The 22,944-nt window shown below is 42.8% G+C and overlaps 1 protein-coding gene across 4 annotated transcripts in view; it reads right to left on the bottom strand.

The window, feature by feature from the left end:
* Positions 1-22,944, bottom strand: part of PIEZO2 (piezo type mechanosensitive ion channel component 2) — a 347,028-nt gene that overhangs the window by 161,343 nt on the left and 162,741 nt on the right. For all 4 annotated transcript variants that reach the window (XM_068562415.1, XM_068562416.1, XM_068562413.1 and 1 more), the window contains exon 4: positions 16,131-16,173. In XM_068562415.1, coding sequence (XP_068418516.1) covers positions 16,131-16,173 — 43 coding nt within the window. The remainder of the gene's footprint in view (positions 1-16,130; positions 16,174-22,944) is intronic.

Here is a 22,944-nt window from a genome sequence, read left to right as displayed (position 1 = left end):
TCCACAGAAGCGGAGCTGCACAGGGCCAGGGCTGCCCCAGGGTCTCTGCCCGAGCTCCCATCAGGGTCCCACTTCAACTCCTAGATGGACTGGTTCAGCTCTTCTTTCCTCCAGGACCTTCACTTCCCCAGTAGCGCCCACAACTGTGCACAGTCTAGCTCCTGAAATACATTCTTTGCCTCACACCCGCTCCCCACAAACCCTGACTGACCCACCCCCATGGTGATCCTCTAATTAGCTTGCACAGACCTTGCAGATGATAGCAACATGGGAAGCGAGTAAAATGTAACCTGTGTAAACTGCAGCCCTCACTCTGGAGCTGGGTGATTTACTCCAGGGAATTGGAAGACACACGGCCTCAGGGTCTCCTTTGCTGGATCTGAAGCGTGAGGGTTATGAATCTAATCTGCACGCACGTTTCTGCTGCAAAGCAGCTCTCACATGTCACCGTGATGTCTGCAAAGGCCATGCGATGTAAGCATTTGTCATCACTGCGGGATCCACTCACGGTGAGGCTGGAATCAACTTCCAGTCTCCCCCACCCACCCCAGCCCCGCTTGCTGCCACCGTGCTGAGCGTCACCCTGCAGCTCAGGGTTCTCCCAGCTTCAGGTCATGACTAACTAGTTTATTATCAAATAAAGGCAGTGGCACCAACCAGCATTTTCTTTTTCATGAAACACAGTAGAATAAAACAGGAGTACATTGCATGCAGTAAGAGCAGCTATTGTTTTTTTGAAACTGTATGTATTTGTGTTGTATTGGATCATGACATAAAGTGTACTGGTGTAGTCACAGTAAAAAAAAAAAAAAAAAGCTTCAAAATCACTCTCCAGCACAGCTCTGTTCTATCAAACAGGTAGGGCAGTTGTGTCGAGGACAGATGAAGATAACATAAATCCTTTCTCCAAATCTCTCGGAGCCAAATGTGTTGCAAAATTCATACTTTTCCAGATGTCAGGAAGGCGCCTCTTACAAGATGATGTAATGGTGGCAGCAGGCACAAGGGCAGTGACCCCCTCCCACCCCGTCCCGCCCCAAGCACACACACCTGTGACCCTTCACACTCAATGCAATGGTCTCGCCTTGGCTCCCAGGTCAGTTCAGGTCAGGTTTTGCCAACAAGAAATTAGGCTAAAACATCAAGTTTTCAGAGCATTTTCGATTTTGAGATTGCAGATGAGGGATAAGGTTCTTTACTCAAGCACTTCATAACAAACTAGAAATACTAAGCTGTAAAACAAATCAAAACTGTTCCAGGAATAAAATATTAATCAAAGGAGTGAAAAAAATCTCTGAATTTTTACCTGTCAAAAGATGCACCCTATGTTCAGTAAATCCAAGAAATGAAAATATAAATTTGTAAGGCGTGAATTATAGCGTGTTGTCCCACACTGTAAATAGAATTGCCAAAGCATCTCTCTAAATATAGTTTCCCGTGCAGTTAAAATGTGATTTAGTTTTCAAAGTTTTTTCAGAAAGCATTTCAAGTAATTTAGGATTCACTGACTGAAGGCAGACTGAAAGCAGAGGACATAATCAAGAGACATATCAAAATATATGTCCACACAAAGACCTGTAGGCAAAGGTTTACAGCAGCTTTATTCATAATCACCAGTAGCTGAAAACAACCCAAACATCTACCAACTGGTCCCTGGATAATTGTGGTGATCCATACAATGTAATACGATTAACAATGAAAGTAACGATACTTTCAACTCAGTGGATGAACCTAAAAAGCATTATGTTAAGTGAAAGAAGCCAGATACAAAAGTCCACAGACTGTGAGTCCATGAGTCCAAAGGTAGGGGATTGATGACAAAGGGGCAGAAGGAGGCTTTCTAGGATGATGAAAATATTATAAATCTTGAAATGGTGGTGATCACATGACTGCACATGTGTGTCAAACTCATAGAACGACACACCTAAAAAGGGGAGAATTTCACTGGCTGTAAATTACACCTTAGTAAATCCGATGGGGGAGGCACTGGAGTAACAGCTGTATGAAGTGTCAAGGGCAATAGAGGGGAACCCCCAAATCTGAGACAATGTAAACGGAGAAAGAGCAGCAAGCAAACCTAACAAGCACTTGATACAAATGTCATGTTTTAAACCAGCTGCATCTGTAAATATGTAACTGTTGAAAATGTACTGAATGGCAGAGATTGTCCTGGGACATATCAACATCCGAAAAGGAAGGTGGTCCCAAAGGTCCTTGAACATCTCACTACAGTATTTCCATGAAGCTGCCTCCCCCAGGGGATTTCCCTACGAGAAAAATTTACAGCAGGGATAAAATTAACAATGTGGGATGCAGAGGAAACGGTTTCTTTTGCAAATCCCTTTGCTTGAAATTCTAGGAAATTACGTTCTAACAGTTCAAGACCTATTACAACATCACTGATTTACGGGTTTAGAGCTAGGTTATTGGGAGACTTTCCTCTAAACATAGATTCGTTATTTTTACAAATAAACAAACAAAATAAACACTCCTAGAGTGAGCCGTGGCCACTGAGGTTTGTATGCCTGCAAATCTGAGCAGTGCGTGTTTCTGCCCTGTTCTCGGGACGCGAGCCTCCTGCTCTGGACGGGCTGGATTTCTCAAGGATGCTCACGAAGTTCGTGCTCACCATCTTCCGTGTCCCTGTCACGACCCCTCACAAACTCTCCCCACTCCCTGTGCAAATACTGACCTCCTCTGATTCACCACCACAAAGCCAACCGCCCACACTGCGTCCCTACACTCTGGTTCCCTGATAATGATGGACACAAAGGCTGTCCCTGTTGACCATGAGCTTTTGGTTGTCTACTGAGAGTGGGTCAGCAATTCAGGATGGGGCCGTTTCTTACACTTCCTTTCCACCCTCTTCATGCCCCCCTCAATGCTAGGTACCAGGTCTTCATGTAATAAATACCTCTTTATTGACTTGTACAAGAAATCATCATTTTTTATAGTGGATAAATTGGGTGGGACTGAATGTTCCATAAGGGCTAATGTTTAGGCTGGAATGACGCTGTCATCCTCCCAGGCAGTTGAATGAACGAGCCTTTCAATGAAACGCCTACTACGTGCCGGGCCCTGGAGCTTCCTCCTGGTACACGGGTGTTTTAATGTCCTGGGTCTGTGGATTCCACAATCTCGGCCCCTCCTTATGGACAGGAAATTCCCTAAAAGAGGAAGCAGTCTGGCCCAAGCTTCTACCTGGTTCCTCCTCCCCAACCCAGGGCTCTGCCGACTGTTGTTTGTCCAGAGAGAACATGTGTCCAACAGCCTGGGGTTCCCCCGGCTTGTCTGGCAGAGAGAGCCCATGACCTTGTGAGGAGGCTCCATCCCTCCTGGAGCCGCCACAGAATCAGGCCGGGGTGGTGCTGTTGGTCAAACGATGTGCAGCATCCAGGCCTGAGTGGGACTGGGGACCGTGGGGCCTGACCTAGGAGGTCCCCACGGCAGGGACAGTACTCCCTCTGAGCCCGTGCCCGGCAAAAAATGGAGTAAGCTTTGCTTTTGTTTGTTTCGGTTTTATTCTTTTCCCTAAAAGTCACTAAGGCAATGTGTGGATAAGGATACTCAGCCTTCCTGGGGTACGGGGGGGCAGTGAGGGGACAAACGCTAACCACTGAGCAACTCAGCCCAGGAATCCCAGAGACAGAGAAGAGTCAAACGGAACAGCATCCCTATCTCAGCATCATTTTCCTTCAGAACTTACACACCTGTTTTCTGGAACGTGCTGGTGTCTACCCACACTATGGGCAAAGCCAGCGCTCAGCTCAGATTTCTAAGGACAGGGTCCTGCATCCCCCCAGAACACAGTGTACGTCCATCAGCATCCCAACATGAGACACCGGCACATTCACTGAAACAACACTCACTCCAGGATGGAAGCCAGTGATCTGCCTGGATTCCTAAGTCAATATATTTCGCCGGTCAGAGCCGAGAGCAGAGATTTCAAACCCACCCATTTCCCGAGAGGACCAAGTGAAACAACCTTCCCTCTCTTTGCGGCAGGCGGGTCAGCGACAGCCGCGTGACAGTCCCCTAGGCTGCTCCGCCTTTTCTTATCTGGTGTTTATGGTCCCCGGGCTGCTATCTTGTTCATTGACCAGCATTTCCATTTGCTCTGTGGATGACAGGCCACCAGGCCATCTCACAATCCCCAGGAAGAGTGAGGTGGACCTAAACCTCAGTAGTGACCACAGGGAGGGTGTGGAAGGAGGGAGCAGACATCAGAACCTCTCAGAGGTAAGAAGGAGTCTCTGTCTGGGTAAGTCAGCGGGTACAGGACAGAGTCTGGTGCGGGGGGGTGTCCTGCCTGACCACAGCTTCCCAAGCTCCCCCAGCACCGAGGGATGGGATAAACTGAGGCAACAGGATTGCTCCTGGTGTGTAATCAGACCTTCACAACATCCGCAGAGGTTAGCAACAAGAAGAGGCACAGGCTCTACAATCAGGAAGACTTAACTGTCACTTAGTCCTGTGTAAAGAAGTCACTTAACCCTCTGAATGTTCATTGTTAGCTACTTCCAGTATTTTGTGTACGTTTAGAGAGGTCTGTGTGGCTGTGAGCTTGTAGAGATAGATCAGGGCATAAGAAGAGCCAGGAGGAACTGTTTCCACTTTGTTCATTGTGGATGACAGGTTTCCAAGGATTCTGATGGGAAACCCAAACAGTTCCTATGAAATATGCCTGATACAAACTGTTGCTTTATCCAAGCAAGGATGTCTCAGTCCCTAGCTAAGGTGTTTGACTGGCTGGGCTGCGGGAAAGACATTTTATAGCAGCTAAAGCTACATAAGAGCTAATTTCAGACTCTCACGATGCAGAGCAAATGAGAAATCTGAACGGAGGTTTGGGAGTATCTGTTAGCACAATTCTCCAAAACATTCCATTCTGTAGACTCAACATCCAAATTTTATCTCCCTATCAAACAGCGTGAATTTCCTATTATTCATCGTGCTGTCTGCACCAAGACTTGAAAGCTTTCAGTGATCTATTACACAGTTCATTTGCTCATGTCATTAATGAACTCTAAAACGTTCCGGCGGGTACCTTGCATTTTGTATAGAACAAGGTTCCAAGGTTACCACCTGGGAATTCGGGGTTTCAGTTCATAAATTCTCTGTAGGACCTGATCTTTACCACTCATTCAGTCAAAGACTGTTTATATTAAGTCCTAGGGACCTGACTTAGTGAAGATGGAGATTACAAGTCAGAAAATCTTTTCTTCCAGAAATATTTTGAAGGGAAAAAGATGAAGGATTACATCTTTTTTTTCTAGAAGAAAAATAGATCTGTTCACCAAATACTTATTAAATGATGTCATTGTGCTTGAATAAAAAAAGTTTCCTTTCCAAGTTGGAAGTCAAAGTCCTAGGTAAAGCTCTCAACAGACTAAGAAATGGAAATCACCTACTTTTGTTATACACACTCACAATACACACACATATACTCTCATACACACACATACACATAGACACATACACACATGTATGCATATATTAATCTATAGCTTTTACTCTGAGTTTCGAGTATACCCAAGCTATTTCGGCAGATCAAAGAAAACAGCAAATTTGATCAATTGCATGAGTAAAGTTTAATGAAACTGATTATATGACATCACATGGATGTAAAAGCCTCAGATGTAAGATCTAACTTTCCTTTCGATTGTGTGGGAGTTATAGACACTTGTTATGGACTGAACGTTTGTGTCCTCGCAAAATTCAGCTGCTGAAATCCTAACCCCCCAATGTGACAGTATTAAAAGATGAGGGCCTTTGGGAGGTGATTAGGTCATGAGGGTGGAGCCCCCATGAATGGGATTAGTACCCTTATAAAAGGGACCCCACAGAGCTCTCCTGCATTCTTTCTGCCAGATGAGGACACAGTGACCAGACGGTGTCTGTGAACCAGGAAGCAATCCCTCACCAGACACTGAGTCTGCCAGAGCCTTGATCTTGGACTCCCAGTCTCCAGAACTATGAGGAACGTTTGTTGTTTAGCCCCCCAGTATGTGGTGTGCTGTTATTGTAGCCTGAAAGGACTAAGACAGTATTTAATACATTTTTAGCAAGAATGAATGAGACCTCCATCTACTGTCCTATAATGAGATATGGCCATCTCCTGACAATGGGTTTAAATAGAATCTAAGTCAGAATCCTGGTCATCCTACAGGTGTGTGCTGGAAGCCAGGACTTTATTTGGACTAAAGATAAAACCATGCAGTTGGTCTTACTCATAACACAGCAGCTTTCCCTACTGGTGCCTAAGGGGACACCTAGTCACCACGTCCTTGCAAATTTTGATCCCGAATAGTCACATCCCACTAGGCTAGGCTGCAGATGTGAAGATGATCCCTTGGTGGCAGGGCACCAAGCCTTGGTTTCCAGTTGCACTCGCTGGTACGGAGCTGATAACCACTTCAGAGCGTTGGAAAGTTTAACAGAGATGATGCCTACACAACACTGTCTACAGAGCTTTTTTGAATATTCTTCCTGTCATTATTGATATAATAATTCTCACCAAATGGTGGCAAAACAAATTCAGTAGTAATAAATTCCCATCTCACTGAACTTATTAGGTGTACATTCAGACCTGGATGTTGACAAATTCCAGTTTAAAATTCCCATTTCCAGTTCTTCTGCTTAACTTCTCTGTGTCTCGCATAACCATGTGCAAAAGGAGGGAGAGGGTCTCTCTGGGTCTCGGAAGCTCCGAGACCCAGACACGAATGTGTGATTCTGGGACCTAAGTTTAACTCTTGCTGCCCCCCTGCTTCTGGGAAATTGAGGGATGGGAATGAACATTTGCCGATTTTACAATTTGAGAAAGAAACACAACGATGTCTTCATCTAAACAAAGCTTTTAAAGTGGGGTTCACGGACTGTGTTGTACTTTTGAATCCCCTGAACCTGCATGTAAAGATTTTTTTCTTTATGTGCGTATGTGCATTTTTCTGGAAAGCGAGTCTATTACTTTCATCAGATTCTCTAAGGATCTGTGACATGACACTAACCCTTCTCCCCCCAAAAAAATTGTCAGCCAAGGATTTCTAAAGAATCATAATTGTTGATTAAAGTAATAATATTATGAATAATAATAGTGCTATTTTGGGCTTTCATAGAATAAATCAATGCCAAAGAGAAAATCGGAATCCAAGCTTTTTAGTTTAGTATCAGTTAAGATGGTTTAGTACTGGTTTCTTAGTTCAGAAGGCAAACCTGGGGTGGAGGTTTATTTGGGAAGCCCTTCTGGTAAGTACAAGAGGTTATGACCAGTGAGGGATGGAGAAGAGAGACACCCAGACAGGTGTCCTGTCTACAGGTCGCTGCCATAAGGGGTTCCTGGAAGCTTTTGCAGAAGCCTATGCAATGCCCTTGGGTTGTCCCCAGGACTGAGCAGGGAGGCGGCAGCCCTTGCCCATGACTTCTGCTGCTCACTGATGCTTCTGGGCCTTTCACCTCAGGCCCCTCCAGCACTGCCTGTGCTGGAGCGAATTTCCAAGGGGCAGGAGGAAGCCTCGGGGTGACAAGCAGAGAGCTGCAGGCACTAGCTGGAGAGACAGCAGCTGTGGGGTGGGCTCAGCCACCTGGACGAGACCCGTTTCATAATCCATCTTCTCCCACGCACCACGTCCAAGTATTCACCAAGCTGTGATTTCAGACTGTATTTCGTGAAACACACTTGGTTCACATCCTCTCTCTCATATTCAATGTCACTGTCTAATTCAGACACTCGTAATCGCCCTCTGAACTCTTGCCATTGCTTTCTAGAGGATCTTCTGGCTCATCCTCTGGTCTGTGTCGCTGCCCACAAGATGTTTCTAGAAGCACATCCAACATCTTCCCCAGGCGTTACATCCTTCAAAGGCTCCCCAGCAATACCAGGTAAGAGCCACACTTCTGGTCTTGTCCGCAAAGTGCTTCCCGATGCGTTTTCACTGTCCTCAGTCTAATTTCCACGCTCATTTGTGCCTCACGCTCCACCTCTGACAGGCGTACTCCAACGAAGCCATCCTCCAAAACCCTGCCTGGCAGCCCCTGAGGTCAAGCTTTCACAAACAACTCCCCCCTACCCCGACTAGGTAGCCAGGCTTCATCTCAATCCCACCCCCCCATACACACTGACCCACCCTTGCTCTCCTCCACTTCTGTGCATCTATCATTATATGGTATCTGGTACATAGTAGGTGCTCAAAAAACACCCTCAAATGATTGCACTAAAAGGAAGCATGAACTCACCATATCACCTTTAACGTTTACATGTTGGTATTTTCTATCAGACCAAGACAATGTCTCCCCATCCCCCCGCCCCCAGCCCCCAGCATAGTTATAATAATGCAGGTGCAGCAAACACGTCTGGACCCAAAGCATCATTAGTGCTGGCATGGCGGGCTGTACATGAATGGGAAGCAGAGTCATATAAACCTAAGTTCTCATCAGACCTCTGACACTCACTAGCTGTGTGATCTTGAATAAAATACTTAACCACTCTGGTTTTACTTCGCTCATTTGTAAAATGGGGATGGTACACACATAGATTATATGACTTCTTCCAACTAGACCCTCTCCTTTCCTGTAACAAGACTGTATATCCTGGTCATTCCCGTGTGACTGCAGGGCACCCCTGTAGGAAGAGCCTGCTTCTCTGATCATGACCTTGGAGTTGGCCACGTGACCTGCTCAGGCACCTGAAAGTAGCAGAAGTGGCCTGTGCCCCACCTGGGCACAGGCTCTAAAAGCCATGGCGGCTGTAGCAGTTTCTCCCCAGATGCAAGCAAGGCATCCACCAAATGAAGGCCCTGGTTCAGCCTCGATCCCAAAAAGAAGAAGGCGCTTGGAGAAGATCCACAGTCGATCCAGCTTTTGCAGCTGATGTTTAATATGAGCAAGAAATAAACCTCTGGTCTCCTAAGTCACTGAGATACAAGGTTGTTAGCCAGAATAAGCTAGCAGAATGCAACTCTAGAAATGTTGTGAGAATTCCATAAACGAGATGAGCACTTAACAGAGAGCGAGGCCAGCGTATGAGAGATTTGAACAAATCTAAGTGCCTTCCCATCACATTTGCATCTAGCCCAGGCGTGGGCACAAAGCAGAGGTTTGAAAATGTTCAAGTAAATGAATAAATAAATAAATTGGGCTTAATTTTAAACACCAAAGCACAGAAATATCCTTTACTTCCAGTCATTTTCTGAATATAGATTATTTTGACAAAACTTTTGTATCATAATTTCCAAATAGCTTGCTAAAGTTTCTAGAAATATTTATATACAGTCTGAAAAAATTAAATAATTTAGAAGTTCATCTTGTGGGAAGCTAGCACAACAACAGGGTAAATCTTTTAATCACAAGACATGCACTGTGTGCATTTATATGCCAAAGTACTGCTATTTTAAAAGCTATAAGTATGACAACACACAACTACAACCCAACTAGGACCTCCCTGGTTTAACTCGGTAGACCACAAGATTATATTAATGGTATGATTTGAATTTAATGTTTTTTCCTTTCTATGTGCTTCTCAGAGAAGTAATATATAGAAATGCTTGTCTTGCTTTAAATTAATAGGTATTCATATTATCCGCTTTATCATACAGACTTAGGAACTTAAAAATTTCAGAAAAAAATAGCAGAAACTATAGAAGTTAATATCTTTGTTTCTATCACAATTGATTTCACTTAACCATCTCATTTCATGGATGTGAGTTTTCAAATAGAAAAGCATATCATAAAACCATCCTTGGAGTCTACCTTTCCATTATTTCTCAATATTTCACATAATATTACCTAAAGAAACAGCATTAATTTCAATTACACAGTGAATGAATTATACATAAAGCTGGAGGATAAAAACAAATTTAAAAATTGGCCTTAAATTTCCCAAGTAATTAATTCATGCTCCAAAAGAAAAGGCCAATAGAAATTAAAATGCATCAAGAAGGGCAGAATCCCTGAAAGTAGGGGCGAGGCCAACAGAGAAATGACACACTAATATTTATTTAAAAGGCCATTTGTTTATCAAACATTTATTAAATGCCTATTATTTGACGATCCCTGGGCTGGCACTAGAGGTTATAAAATAGTAAGACACACATCCTGCCCTCAGAAGCAAGGGTCTAGAATAAGACACATAGGTACACATAAGATCATGAACACACCTGGTGGCTTCGTGACAGGAGGTGACGGGAGACAGGGAGGGAGCCTGAGGGTTGTGGCTGAGCGGGTGGGGAAGGTCCGGGAGGAGATGGAGGTTGGGTACCGGTAGCTGCTGTGTCCTGAAGGGACCACAGACACAAAAGGGGGAAAACCAACGAAACAGGTGCAGAGACACCTGCTAAGCCTCCCTGCTTCTGCTGCCACAGAATCGGGTCCTCAGGTGTGTCTCCCTTTATCCGATCTTTCACTTTGCTCACCTGGGTGGGTCAGGTGCAAGATGCCTCAGTGAACAAGACGGATACGGCCCTGACTGCACGGAGCTCTCGACCCTGGTACCGGGATCCCATCATGGTGTCAAACTCAGGGCAGGAGACTCAGCAGTTAGAGGAGAGAGACTCGGGAAGGTCAGGGAATTAAGTAACTGTTCACAGGGACACACACACTCAAAGCCCCTCTGCTCTGAGGCCTGAGCCAGCTTGACCTGCAGGCTGCCCCGTCCTCCTACAAGCTGCGATGTACTGATAAGAAGATGCTAGGGCCCTGGTTTCCTGCCTTCTGCCCACGTGCTTCCCCATCAAGGGCTCTGTCAACTCTTCACCAAACGTCTGATCAGTAAGTATGTGTCAGGCATATCAAGACAGACCCATCCTTCATGCCCCAGAGCGGGAGAAACACAGGAGAACAGCTGCAGTAATATTTACCCAGTACCAGCAAGGAGGCACGTGCAAAGTGTTACAAGAAGAGGTGAGAGCAAGCCGTCAGGCAAGGTTTCACACAAGCAATGATGTCTAAAACTTGATGGAGGCGGGGAGCTCCCCATGGAACAGACAGTGGGGTAGGGGAGCCAACAACAGACAGGCAGTGGGAGGCTGCCCTCTGAGCACCACCAAGACACAGCCACGCCTCTAGAATCATCTCTACACCAGGGAAAAAATCCTAGGGATAACTGTGTTTCATCAGAGCAGGCTGCCTTCAGGGAGACCTATATTTTATTTTATTTTATTTTATTTTATTTTATTTTATTTTATTTATTTATTTTTGAGATCTATATTTTAACATAGTCTTTGAAGGGGCAAGATATTTCATTCCACAATCCAAGCAGAGCATCAAATAAAATCATGTACAATAGGGTGAATACTAATGTAATCTGAGGTGCTGTGCTGATTATAGAGATTTATGAAGAATAACTACCTTGCTTTTTAAGTAAATAGGGGTGAGAAAGCAGTAGAAGATGGTTACTTTGAAAGAGGCATCGGTAAGACTTCCCCGAGAGCAGGAACCTTATTTCTGTCGCCGGGTTACTGTGCACAAGCCCACTGACTCGCTGAAATATTTTCTCTCCAGTGAAAAGTGTAGCTTAAGAAAGAGAAGACCCCGTGCAGACCTCGCTCACAGCTTCCTGTGAGGACACTAGCGCTTTCTGGTGGCTCCACTTCCTGTCCCATCCTGCACACACAGCAGAGGGACATGCTCCTGGCCCCTAAGTCAGCACAGTGACTTGCTTTGGGCCATAAACTGTGACTTGTGGTGACAGATCCAACTTCCAGGCGGAAACACTTAAAATCCAGTGCGCAATTCCCCAAGTTCTGCTTCCATGCTTAAGCAAACTCAGAAACATCATGTCAAGACAGAGGTGTCACAGACTGAAGCCAAACAGTGACACACCTTGCACAGGCAACCTCCCCACAAAGCTGTCTGCCTCCTCCTCAGATTTTGCACAAACGAGAAAGAAGCATTTGTTGTAAGAAGCCACGGGGAATCTGGGACACTCCCTGGCTGATACGCTTGCTTAGAACTTGCAGAGTATCAGTGCAGGGCCAGGGCCAGGCCCACCTGCATCACCATTACCTCGATGAGTGAGTGACTTACGCTTTGGAAATATTTATAATCAAAAGTTTAGAAAATCTGCAGGGAAACGTGAGCTTTCTGAATGAAATAAAAAATGTTAGGCACAGATATTTTTCTCCATAATGAGAACAAAAACAAAACAACTGAGTCTTCTTTTGTTATGCAGATAGCAATATCTAGGACCAGGTGTGGAAGGGGGTCTTGGGAGTGCAAGGGGGTTTTGGGAGTGGCACCAAAGTTATAGGAACCTATATCCTATATCCTAACCCGAGCCCTAACCCTAACCTTAACCAAAGTTATAGGGACCTGTATCCTATACCCTAACCCTAGCCCTAGCCCTAGCCCTAACCCTAACCCAAGTTACAGGAACCTATATCCTTCCTATGTCACGATCACTCCTCTGATGAAATCGAAAAATAAACTCCTGATATCGCCCACAGAGAGCAATTGTTTGCAAGGTGAACATAACACATTATCATGAATTCAGCCATATAAACTGTGACAATGTGTATTTATTCTGAGACGGTGTATATAATGGCACGGTTTCTGGGAAGGAAAGGGCTGCACACTGTCTCATCGTAAGTGTTACAGGCAGGCTCAATCCCTAGATCTTCCCTTGGATTACAAAATGTACAGCAGAGGACATCTTTGCTTTCTTTTTCTTGGAGAAAGCTTTGAGGTTTAGCTGACTCAGTCACTTTTTTTTTTTAGATGTGACCACTTTAAAATACTCAGCTAGCCAACAGACTGATGGGCAAGCTTCAAAGGACATAGTGTTGAAAGGATCAATATCTCTTACAATGGCTCTAAAGAAGCAGATAGCTTCATTTAGGATATAATTGGAATTCCCTTTAAGAGAAAGACAAGGTTAAATTTGAGAAGAAATCAAGCAGGGCCATATTTAACAGCACTGCTTGACATGGTCTTTGCAACTGTAAATGCACAACAACCCCATAGATCAATATCTGCTCTGTATTTTAAGACACTTGATGCAGTGCAGAGACGGTTCCCCTGCCCTTAAATGAGGCAACACTGGACAACATGGGAAAACACAGGATGACATTTTAAGATAACATCTAAAAACAGGGATGATCTCTAAACTAAGACTACAGTTCAAAACTACAGCGTATCCTTAAAAATATTTTTATTTGTACATCTATTTGGAAGCATACCCATTTTAGAGAGGCATTATAATATGGAAATTTTACTGTCTGGCTTTCTTCAAACTGTTCATAAAATGAGAACAGCCGAAAAGACTTGAGACTAAAGATTATGTCCCCAGAGCTACAGGGATAAGAAAAATAAAACAACACAAAACCAAAGAAGGCTATAATTCAAGCATTCAGTGTGGTTGGGTGTAGAAATCCAGGCAGACCTTCACTTGAATGCAGGTCAATATGCGTGGCTATGACTCTCTGGGTAGCTACTTGATTTTCTTCCGGTTTCTTTCCCTGTGAGATGGGGCCCACAGTCTACAGTGTGGGTCACAAAGGATGGCCAGTAGCCAATCCTGCCAGCTTCCTGTTTTTGTAAATAAAGTTTTTTCGGAACACAGCCATGCTTATTGTCTGCGGCTGCCTTCTGCTACAACAGAAGAACCTGAAATGTGGCCTATCCACCCAGTAGAGTAAAAGTTTGCCAGTCCCTGGTCTGTGGGGTTGTTGTATGGACTGGAAATGATTGGCACACGGCAGTTGTTTTCATTAAATCATTATTCAAGTAAGCAAAAGGTTAAGATCATGCAAACTAGGAAGAATATGTTTCAATTGCCAAATCCTGCAGATCAATGAATCCTTAACCATCTTGGAAGAAGCTCTTGCCTTGAGTGCTTCACTCAGGAGACAGCAAAGAATCTCAGCCTGCACTTCGCTCTACAGAAAAATGACTCAGGATAAATGCAGATTAAAAGGACACTGAGATACCATTTCTCACCTAACAGATCAGCAAAAAAATCTCAAGTTCGACAGCGTGTTCTGTTGGCAAGGCTCTGGGGAAACAGCTGCTCTCATCCATTGCTGGCGGGGGGTGCAAACTGCGGAAATTTTAAGGAGAGAAACTTGGCAATGTTCAGCAAAATTCCATACAAACTTATTCTTTGATTGTACTTGGGAACCTATCCCTCGGATATCTGGCAAAAATACAAGTGTGCACAAGGTTATTCATTTCAAGGTGTTTTGGTAAGAGCCAAAGGCTGGGAACTGCCTCAGTGTGCACCCTTGGGATAAATGGCTGACTCCAGGTCCAGAATACTGGGTGGGCTTGATAACTCCAGCTATGCTAGAAGGACAGAAACGATAAGGGACCAGGTGGCCTGCGTCAAAGGACAAGAAGTCAACATGAAGTTGCCCCCAATGGCAGAAAGGGAGCGATTTGAGTTTACATGAAACAGAGGGTAGAATGACAAGGTAAACAATGCCACAAACAGACACATCCAGACAAGACAGCGGTTCTACAAGACAGCTGAGCTGGTTTCCTTGGAAGCCAGGAAAGTGAAGAGAAACCCAACGAAGATGGGAGGGAATCAGGGGACATGATCCCAACACAGAGGCTTGAGATGTGACAACAGAACAGAATGTGTGGTGACCGCAGTAACTGGCCTTATGGTGGTGACCACTTCATGATGTATAAAAATATCGAATCATTATGTTGTACACCCGAAACTAATATATTGTATGTTAATTATAACTCAGTCAAAAATATTTTTTTAACTTTTTAAAACTGAAAAAATTTAAATGGAATGTGTGGGCTTTAGGAACACGCTGATTCAAACCAGTATCTGTAAGGTGACATTTTTGAGATGATCAGGAAATGTAAACATTGACTGGGTATTATATGGTGCTAAGGACTTACTGGTATTTGTATTTGGTACCACTGCGGCATCATGATTCTGAAAGAAAACATCCATTTTTTCAGAGATGTATACTGACTTAAGTAGGGATGAACTGACATGATATCTGAGATTTTCTTTACAATATTTTAGCCCCCTCCCCCCTAAAAATGGGCAAAGCAAGTATGGCAAAAGTGTCCTTGAAGCTGCGCAACAGAAAACTGATGTTCAATTTGCTATTCTCTCCTCTTTGGTTATCGTTGACATTTTTCGGAACACAAAAGAAGAATCAAGAGAAAGATGCTTTGGGGAAAGGTTTCACACAAGGTGAAGCTGCACATGATATTCCAGCCTTTAAGTTGATCCATGAGATCTGCCCATCCCAAGCCAACCTCCTCCGATAACCTCAAGGACTACCTGTGGGAACTCACTGGGAGATCAACAGTGACAGTGCTGACAGGATGTAAGGGTACGGAGAGAAATAAATAAACCTTTGAGTCAATTAAAAATGGTACCAGAAATGCTATCACAGTCAGCCTGGTGATGAGCTAGCTGTACTCACTCGCTACTGGAGAAATAATGCATTTTAAGGTATTTTATTATCCCTTTTATATGCTCTAAGCACTCTGTCAGCTTGATCAATACACATAAAAACACATTTTCAATATGATGAAAAGAACTAGTCAAAAGCTACCTTTAGAGTAAAAAAAAAAAAAATCACTTTTCTCTCTTTCAATAGCTGTATCGACATTGCAAGTTCACTATGAGATGCTAAATGCCCTTTATGCTGCCATTAGGCCTATATTGACCCTACCTCCACATTTTCTGATGTTATAATGAGTATGCTTTTTCTCTTCTGGTGTAGAAATGCTTTTAGTGAAGAGTGACACGATCTCAGCCTTCCACTTTGAGGTAATAAGATTGGACAATTTTAATTATTGCAAAGATATCAATATAAGTATAAATTTCTCTGTACTAAACCTGTAGAACTAAATATAACACATGACATCAGAAAGAGTTTACTCTCTTTTCTGTGATGCTCTAATTCTACAATTTACCTTTCACACTATTTCACAGTTGAAGAAGCATTTTCACATAAATTGCTCCATTTAATCTACATTTTCACTCTGTGTGCAGGCAACAATGTCATAAAGCAAAGGTCTACTTTACAAGGAAACTGAGGCTCAAAAATGATGACTTACTCAAGGGCACAGTCACTGAAGTAATGGTGTCAAGACCACCAGTTTATAGTCAATGAACTGCTTGAAATAAAATAGGCCATGAGTAACCAAGCCCTGCTTACCTTTCAAAGCCGATCTGTCGGAATGTCTTTTCCCAGGTTGAGCCTGTAACAGAAGGAAGGGATGTAATTAATGCACATCAAGGATTCAGTTTTGCCCTGATTTTGCACAGCCTGGTAGAGATTTGCTTGTACATCTAAGCAGAACGACTGTCTTTCCTCAAAGGCATCCCTCCCTGCCTCCCCAGATGGCCTTTCAGAGACCAGCCCAGGTGAGTGCACACCACCGCCACCCCCGCCCCCGGTAACAGAGCAGACCAATAAATCATTCTCTAAAAGTCTACATGTGTCCCAAGCAGAAAAATGTGTAATACTCTCCTGTTAAAAATAATGAAATAGTAGCAGATTGTAAGTTGCACTCTGCAAAATTCAACTTTTAACTTCACATGGCATTTGGAAAGCTAGAGGGCACTTTGACATTCCAGTCCACTAGACACCATGGCTTTACCTCCTCAATGTTGAAGCACAGGATTTACATGTATTTTTTAAGCTGAACATTTTAATCGGAAGTCTCCTGAATGTAAAAAAACGCTGTTTTCAGTGACACAATTTGACGAATAGTGTATCCAAGTCCACAGAAGAATAGCTGGGTATAAAAATGATTTTCTACAATTTTTCCATGAAATAATTCTTCCCTACATCATAAGCGTAACAATTTTCTGAGTACTTTATGTAAAGAAAAGTGCTCATTTTTATCAAAGACCATGTCAATAAGAAGCCTGCATTCATAAGAGGTAAGGGTTCTGCTAACCCACACTTTGACATCTTCTCGATGCTCAGTCAGTGGCAACAATATCTTGATTTCAGTAACTGTTCAAGTAGACACCACTGCCCCCCCACCCCACCCCCCAGCCCTAAATCCATGAGCTGTGCTATGTACTAGTGGCGTTAATAATCGCAGCAGATAATCACTACCTTTCTGTACAGTTTAGTCTTGCAAACAGAAAGTGGTGAATTCAGCACTGGGTCTCCGGAGGCAGTTAAAAGCCACCCTGCTTCTGTTCCTCAAGTCACAGTAAGCCAGGATGGCACTTATGTTTCTTTCTTGAGAACTCTGCCTCCAGTGCTTTATTCTCAGGTGGACAATCAGTGCCTCCTAGGCATTAGATAGACTTTCTGGAAAGACAGGAGATTATACAAAGTAGTTTCCTGGGCTCTCTGAGGACTAAGCTAGTCCCAAGGGAGCATGAATGTGGTGATTTCACTAAGGGACTTGGGTTCCTTCTACTCGGTTATGATGGAGCGTTTTAAATAATTGCTATAAATAACGCAGGACTAAATTTGGGATCAGAATTACACACACATGCGTACACACATAAATTTAAAGCAGATCAGGTTTATCTCCTCAGACGAAGTTACTCTTGCCCAGTTGAATTCCAATAGGCTTTGCTAAGTAGGAGGAAAAGACCTGGAATTTTAGTTAAGCAGCCCAGGAATTTCTGATGGCCCCTGAATCAGGGGAGTGGGCCCCATATGAATGTCATCTGTCCTCTGAGTCACATGCAAAACAATGGAGAATCCCCATCTCAGGAATTCCTGAACGATGGTTATCCTGCCCCTGAATACTAGCAATTAAGACACTGCCCAAGAATATACAACCTGAATCAGAAACCACGCTGAACTCCAGGACAGCTGGCAACAGTCTGGCCCAAAGTCAGAGGTGGGAGAGATTAAGAGCCTCACGCCAAGTGAGAAGCAGACAGTCTGTGCTCCGACCCAGTGGGGAGGGTCGGGGTAGGGAGGCATTTAGATGCTACTCTTCTTGACTTCTCTTGCTTTCATTGAGAAACAAAGCACCTTTTAACTTTTTCCACATTTCCATTTTTTCCCCAGATCTTCTCAGCACATACTAAAATTGATTTTTTAAATAGACTCCATTTATTATCAAGGTAAAATAAAAATAAATGATTTTGCTATACTGCACATTCAGGCTCTTAAAACACAGAACTTTAATTAAGAAATAGGTTCCATTTTCATATTTCTGAGAAAAATAAACTTATTCAAAAAGGGCAGAACAGGGCTTCCCTGGTGGCGCAGTGGTTGAGAATCTGCCTGCCAATTCAGGGAACACGGGTTCGAGCCCTGGTCTGGGAAGATCCCACATGCCGCGGAGCAACTGGGCCCGTGAGCCACAGTTACTGAGCCTGCGTGTCTGGAGCCTGTGCTCCGCAACAGGAGAGGCCGCGATAGTGAGAGGCCCGCGCACCACAGTGAAGAGTGGCCCCCGCTTGCCGCAACTAGAGAAAGCCCTCACACAGAAACTTAGACCCAACACAGCCATAAATAAATAAATAAATAAATAAATAAATTAATTAATTAATTAATTAAAAAAATAAAAATTAAAAAAAAAAGGGCAGAACAAGGTAAAAGTTTTGGGGTCAAGACTTCCAGTACTCCTTAAAATAAATATTATTAACCCACTCAACCAAGCACAGTGGAGATGGGGGAACACAACTTCCTTCCTGTCACTAGAAGTCAATTTAATTAGTAATTTGAGCATCTTACATACCATAGGTGCATCATTGTTTGCTGGTGATCCTCTACTAAACATCTTAATACATTAGGTATGGGACTGAATGTATTAAAATATGGTTTCTGCCCTCGAATACCACATACTCTAGAGGTTTGGGTTTTTGTGTCTTTTGTGAGCACTCAGTCATGGGGAAAGGAGAAACAATAAATGGAACAGACATATCCAGATCCTTTGGCAACAAGAATATTTTTGACAGCCCATTATTCAGTTGCAGGGGAATTCTTTTACAGCCATTCACCATGTTTTACATGGTAAAGTAATATTATTCTCCCATGCCAGAGCAGTCCAACACAGAGAGAAAAGCAGAGAAAACAAAGTTGCTGGCAGACTTCCTTGATTCAACACTTTTTAAATGAGATTTATAATATGAAGTCTAGAACATGTTACAGTCTTCAGGTGAAAGCAAAGGACAGCAACAACGAAAAGAAGGGAAATGTATAGCATAGAGAAATGGATACAATTCACTAGAGGGGTTGTTCCTTTCCAATGTTAGATGAAGTAGTTAGAAATAATGCATTGCATTCTTCACTTTTAAAAATTAGTTACCAAAGGGGGAAGGTGAGGGGAGGGATAAATTAGAAGTTTGGGATTAACATATACACACTACTATGTATACAATAGATAATCAACAAGGTCCTACTGTATAGCACCAGGAACTCTACTCAGTATTCTGTAATAACCTATATGGGAAAAGAACCTGAAAAAGAATGGATATATGTATATGTATAACCGAATCACTTTGCTGTACACCTGAGACTAAGACAACATTGTAAATCAACTATACTCTAATATAAAATAAATTTAAATCTAAAATAAATTAATTAATTAAATTAATTAAATAAGAATTTCCCTTGATAGCATTGGCATCTCAGTGACAGAGCTGATATCTGGAGCAGAGGGAGGGTAACTGAGTCCAAAAGCTGGAAACAAACCCTGGGCTAAATGTCACTCCGTCCACAGAGCAAGTTCCAGTGTCTCATCCATGTGTGTCTCAGGTGACAAAATATCCCTTAACATCCTTCAGCACTAACACTCCAAGTGGGAACTGCCGTGCCCAGAAGTAGGGCATCTACTCCTGGAACGAATCGAATCCATTGACAGCTACTCCTTTACAAGGTGAACCAGGCTCTGTGCATCCATCCTCCCTCTCCTCCCTCTTCCATCCCATGTTCCTGCTGGCCTCAGCAGCTTCTAAGTTCCCGTCTTTCCGCAACAGAAAGCAGTTTTGGAGACGTCCTTTCTTTGGGAACTACTTTGCCCCGGCCAATAAGCTGCTTCTGCGGGCCCCAAGGCATCCTACCTCCCACCCTGGCCATGGGAGCAGGGGATCTGGGCATCCTCGCAGCACCTGTCTCCTGGTCACAGGTGACCAGATGTGCACGTGATGGGCTAGGTCAGGCCAAAGTGGAACCTTCCCCAGGCAGGTAAGAAGCTCTTTTCCTCACCTGTCGGAGAACCAAGGTCATGTGAGCCCAGCCCTGACAATGTTCCCAATATGATGGCCACAGGGAGAATGCTTATAAGAGGAAAAAAGGGGTCCTGAGCAGAGGGAAGCCAGGAAAGAGGAGAGGGGGCTGCTGATGGCATCCCAGGGTCTGTGTCCAGCAGGTCTTGGTGTCCCTACCTTCCTGCCACTCCTGTTACAAGAGAGGAAAATCTGTGTTGTTTCCTCCAGTGCTAAGTCTAGTTTCAAGTCTGACATTTGTATCTCGAAGAGAACCACATATGAACAAGAAAAATAAGATTTTAACAACGCCTTGAGCATCAAAATTTTAGGTGGGAATAAAAATATTTTTAAGAAATTCCAGCCTTTTAAAACCATATTTTAAATTAAGAGAATGGGCGTTCTCCCCCAAATTAACATAGCAATAGAAACATGTAAGCCAAGACAGGGAAGGAACCTAAGTGTCCATCCACAGGTGAATGGATAAAGAACATGTGAGATAGATAGATAGATAGGTAGATAGATAGCTACACAATGTAATATATATGTGTATATATATATACAATGTAATATTACTCGGCCATAAAAAAAACAAAATAATGCCATTTGCAGCAACATGGATGGACCTAGAGATTATCATACTAAGTGAAGTAAATCAGAAAGAGAAAGACAAATACAATATATCACTTATATGTGGAATTGAAAAAATGGTACAAATGAATTTATTTACACAACAAATAGATCCACAGACACAGAAAACAAACTTATGGCTACTGGGGGGAAGGGGGGCAGGCAAGGGATAAATTGGGAGATTGGGATTGACATATACACACTACTATATATAGAATAGATAATCAACAATGTTCTACTGTATAGCACAGGGAACTATATTCAATATCTTGTAATAACCTATAATGGCAAAGAATCTGAAAAAGAATGCATACATATATATATATGTATAACTGAGTCACTTTGCTGTACACCTGAAACTAACACAACATTGTAAATCAACTATAATTCAATTAAACAAACTGGGTTACACTCACCCCCTTACCAGGTGCCCACTTATACATATCAGCTAATTTAATCCATGAGGTCAGTACTATTATTATCCCTCTTTCGGGTGATAAGCTGAGGGGTGGGGGATTCGGGACTGCAGACCCAGCGCTTTATTTAACTCCCTCCCTCACTGCTCTGTCCTGCATGGGGGTCCTGTCCTTGTCTCTCCTTCCTTCTTCCTTTTCCTCCTTCCTATCATTTGTTTCTTGCCCCGATCTGGTTATAATATAGATTCAAAATATTTCATTTTTAGCTCCACAAAGTTTTGTGTGTCTGGTTATTAACTTAAGAAGCACAAAGTGCCTACAGCAGACGTGCTGTGTCATCAAACCCCTCCTCTGGAACCCGCGAGCTTCTACTGCGGTAATTTTGTTAAACATTCAGTATGCCCAGCAGGAGCTCAGTCTGTACAAATACACGTAGATATGTACCTGGTACATGATGGAGCAGGGCTGATTATTTTTTATTTCATCTAATTTTTCTTTAGTCGCAGTTTAAAACCACAGGGCTTTGACTGTTACTTGAAACCAGCCATCTGAGTTCTCCCAGCCCGACTCTGGTCGTCTGTATTTTTTTAGACAAATTACTCTGGGGTCTTTATAACACCAAGGGGTTTTCCACAGCTCGCATTCAGTTGGTAATTTCATTTTTTCATAAACGTTATTGAACATGCAAAAATCTCTATCTTGATGTTGTAAATGGGTTACTTACTTTGTAATGTTTCCTCATTGATTACTTTTATCAGTAATTTTAAAATCAACTTATTGCTCAATTTCTAATACAAAAATGCAACTATAAGTTTCATAATGCAGTTGGAAAACTGGTAGTCAAATGAGGCACAGATTTTTCTCCTAATTGAACAGTTTTACACCAAGTGTGTCCCAGACATTGACAGCCACTTGAACTTGGACCTGCACCTCTGCTTTTTCCAAAATAATTAGCAGAAAAGGACTAATAATACATGGGAGTGGTAGATTTTTGCCAGCATATTCCTATAAAAATGGCAGCATTTTCATATATCATAGGGGCTGTCAGGCAGCTGAACATGGGACCTGGCACAGAAATTGGTGATGAAACAGTCAAATACCAGGAAATGTTACCACTTATGAGCTTTCTGGTAGAAGCTTCATTGACATTATTTTTAACTGTTTAAAGGAAAAGATTTTCCTACCCAATCGAAGAGTCAAGATTTTACCACACATTGAATGTTGGACAGAATGTGAAATTCTAAGAGGAAAATAGATTCTTCTCAACTGACTAGTAGTGATATTTTACTTTGCAAATGTTAAGATGCTGTTGTGTTGAATTGTACCTGAACTCCATCAGACCCCAGGAATGGCTGCTCTAATGGGTGATGTGTATCCAAGCAATGCAATTTTCCCAGACAAGGAGTAATTTCAGCATTTTGGGTGAAATGGTGAGATCTGCAAAATTCTCTGAGTCCTAATTCCCAGGTGATATTTATCATTAGTGAGTTAAAAGTAACTGTAAAAGATAAGTATAAGGAAAAAAATCTTTACCATCCCTTAATTAATACTTTTTATATTAAAAGACCTATACAGGTATATTTTTTAAAGCATCATTTTCGCCTCTACCTAATACTCTTGTTTTGTAATGTCCATTATCCCCTGCTCTGATCATCAGTATCCAGATGACATTGCTTTAATCACGTAATAATATATAACGTAACTCTTTCTGTGCCAATAAATATGGACCTGTAATCATTTTAATGCACATAGAGTATTACATAATTTAATAAAATGCAAGTTCCTTATCAATTG

This window comes from Eschrichtius robustus, chromosome 14 (assembly GCF_028021215.1).
Source record: "Eschrichtius robustus isolate mEscRob2 chromosome 14, mEscRob2.pri, whole genome shotgun sequence".
In the NCBI taxonomy this organism is placed as follows: domain Eukaryota; kingdom Metazoa; phylum Chordata; class Mammalia; order Artiodactyla; family Eschrichtiidae; genus Eschrichtius; species Eschrichtius robustus.
Note: the sequence above shows the minus strand (reverse complement) of the source record. Positions and strands in the feature narration are given on the sequence as shown.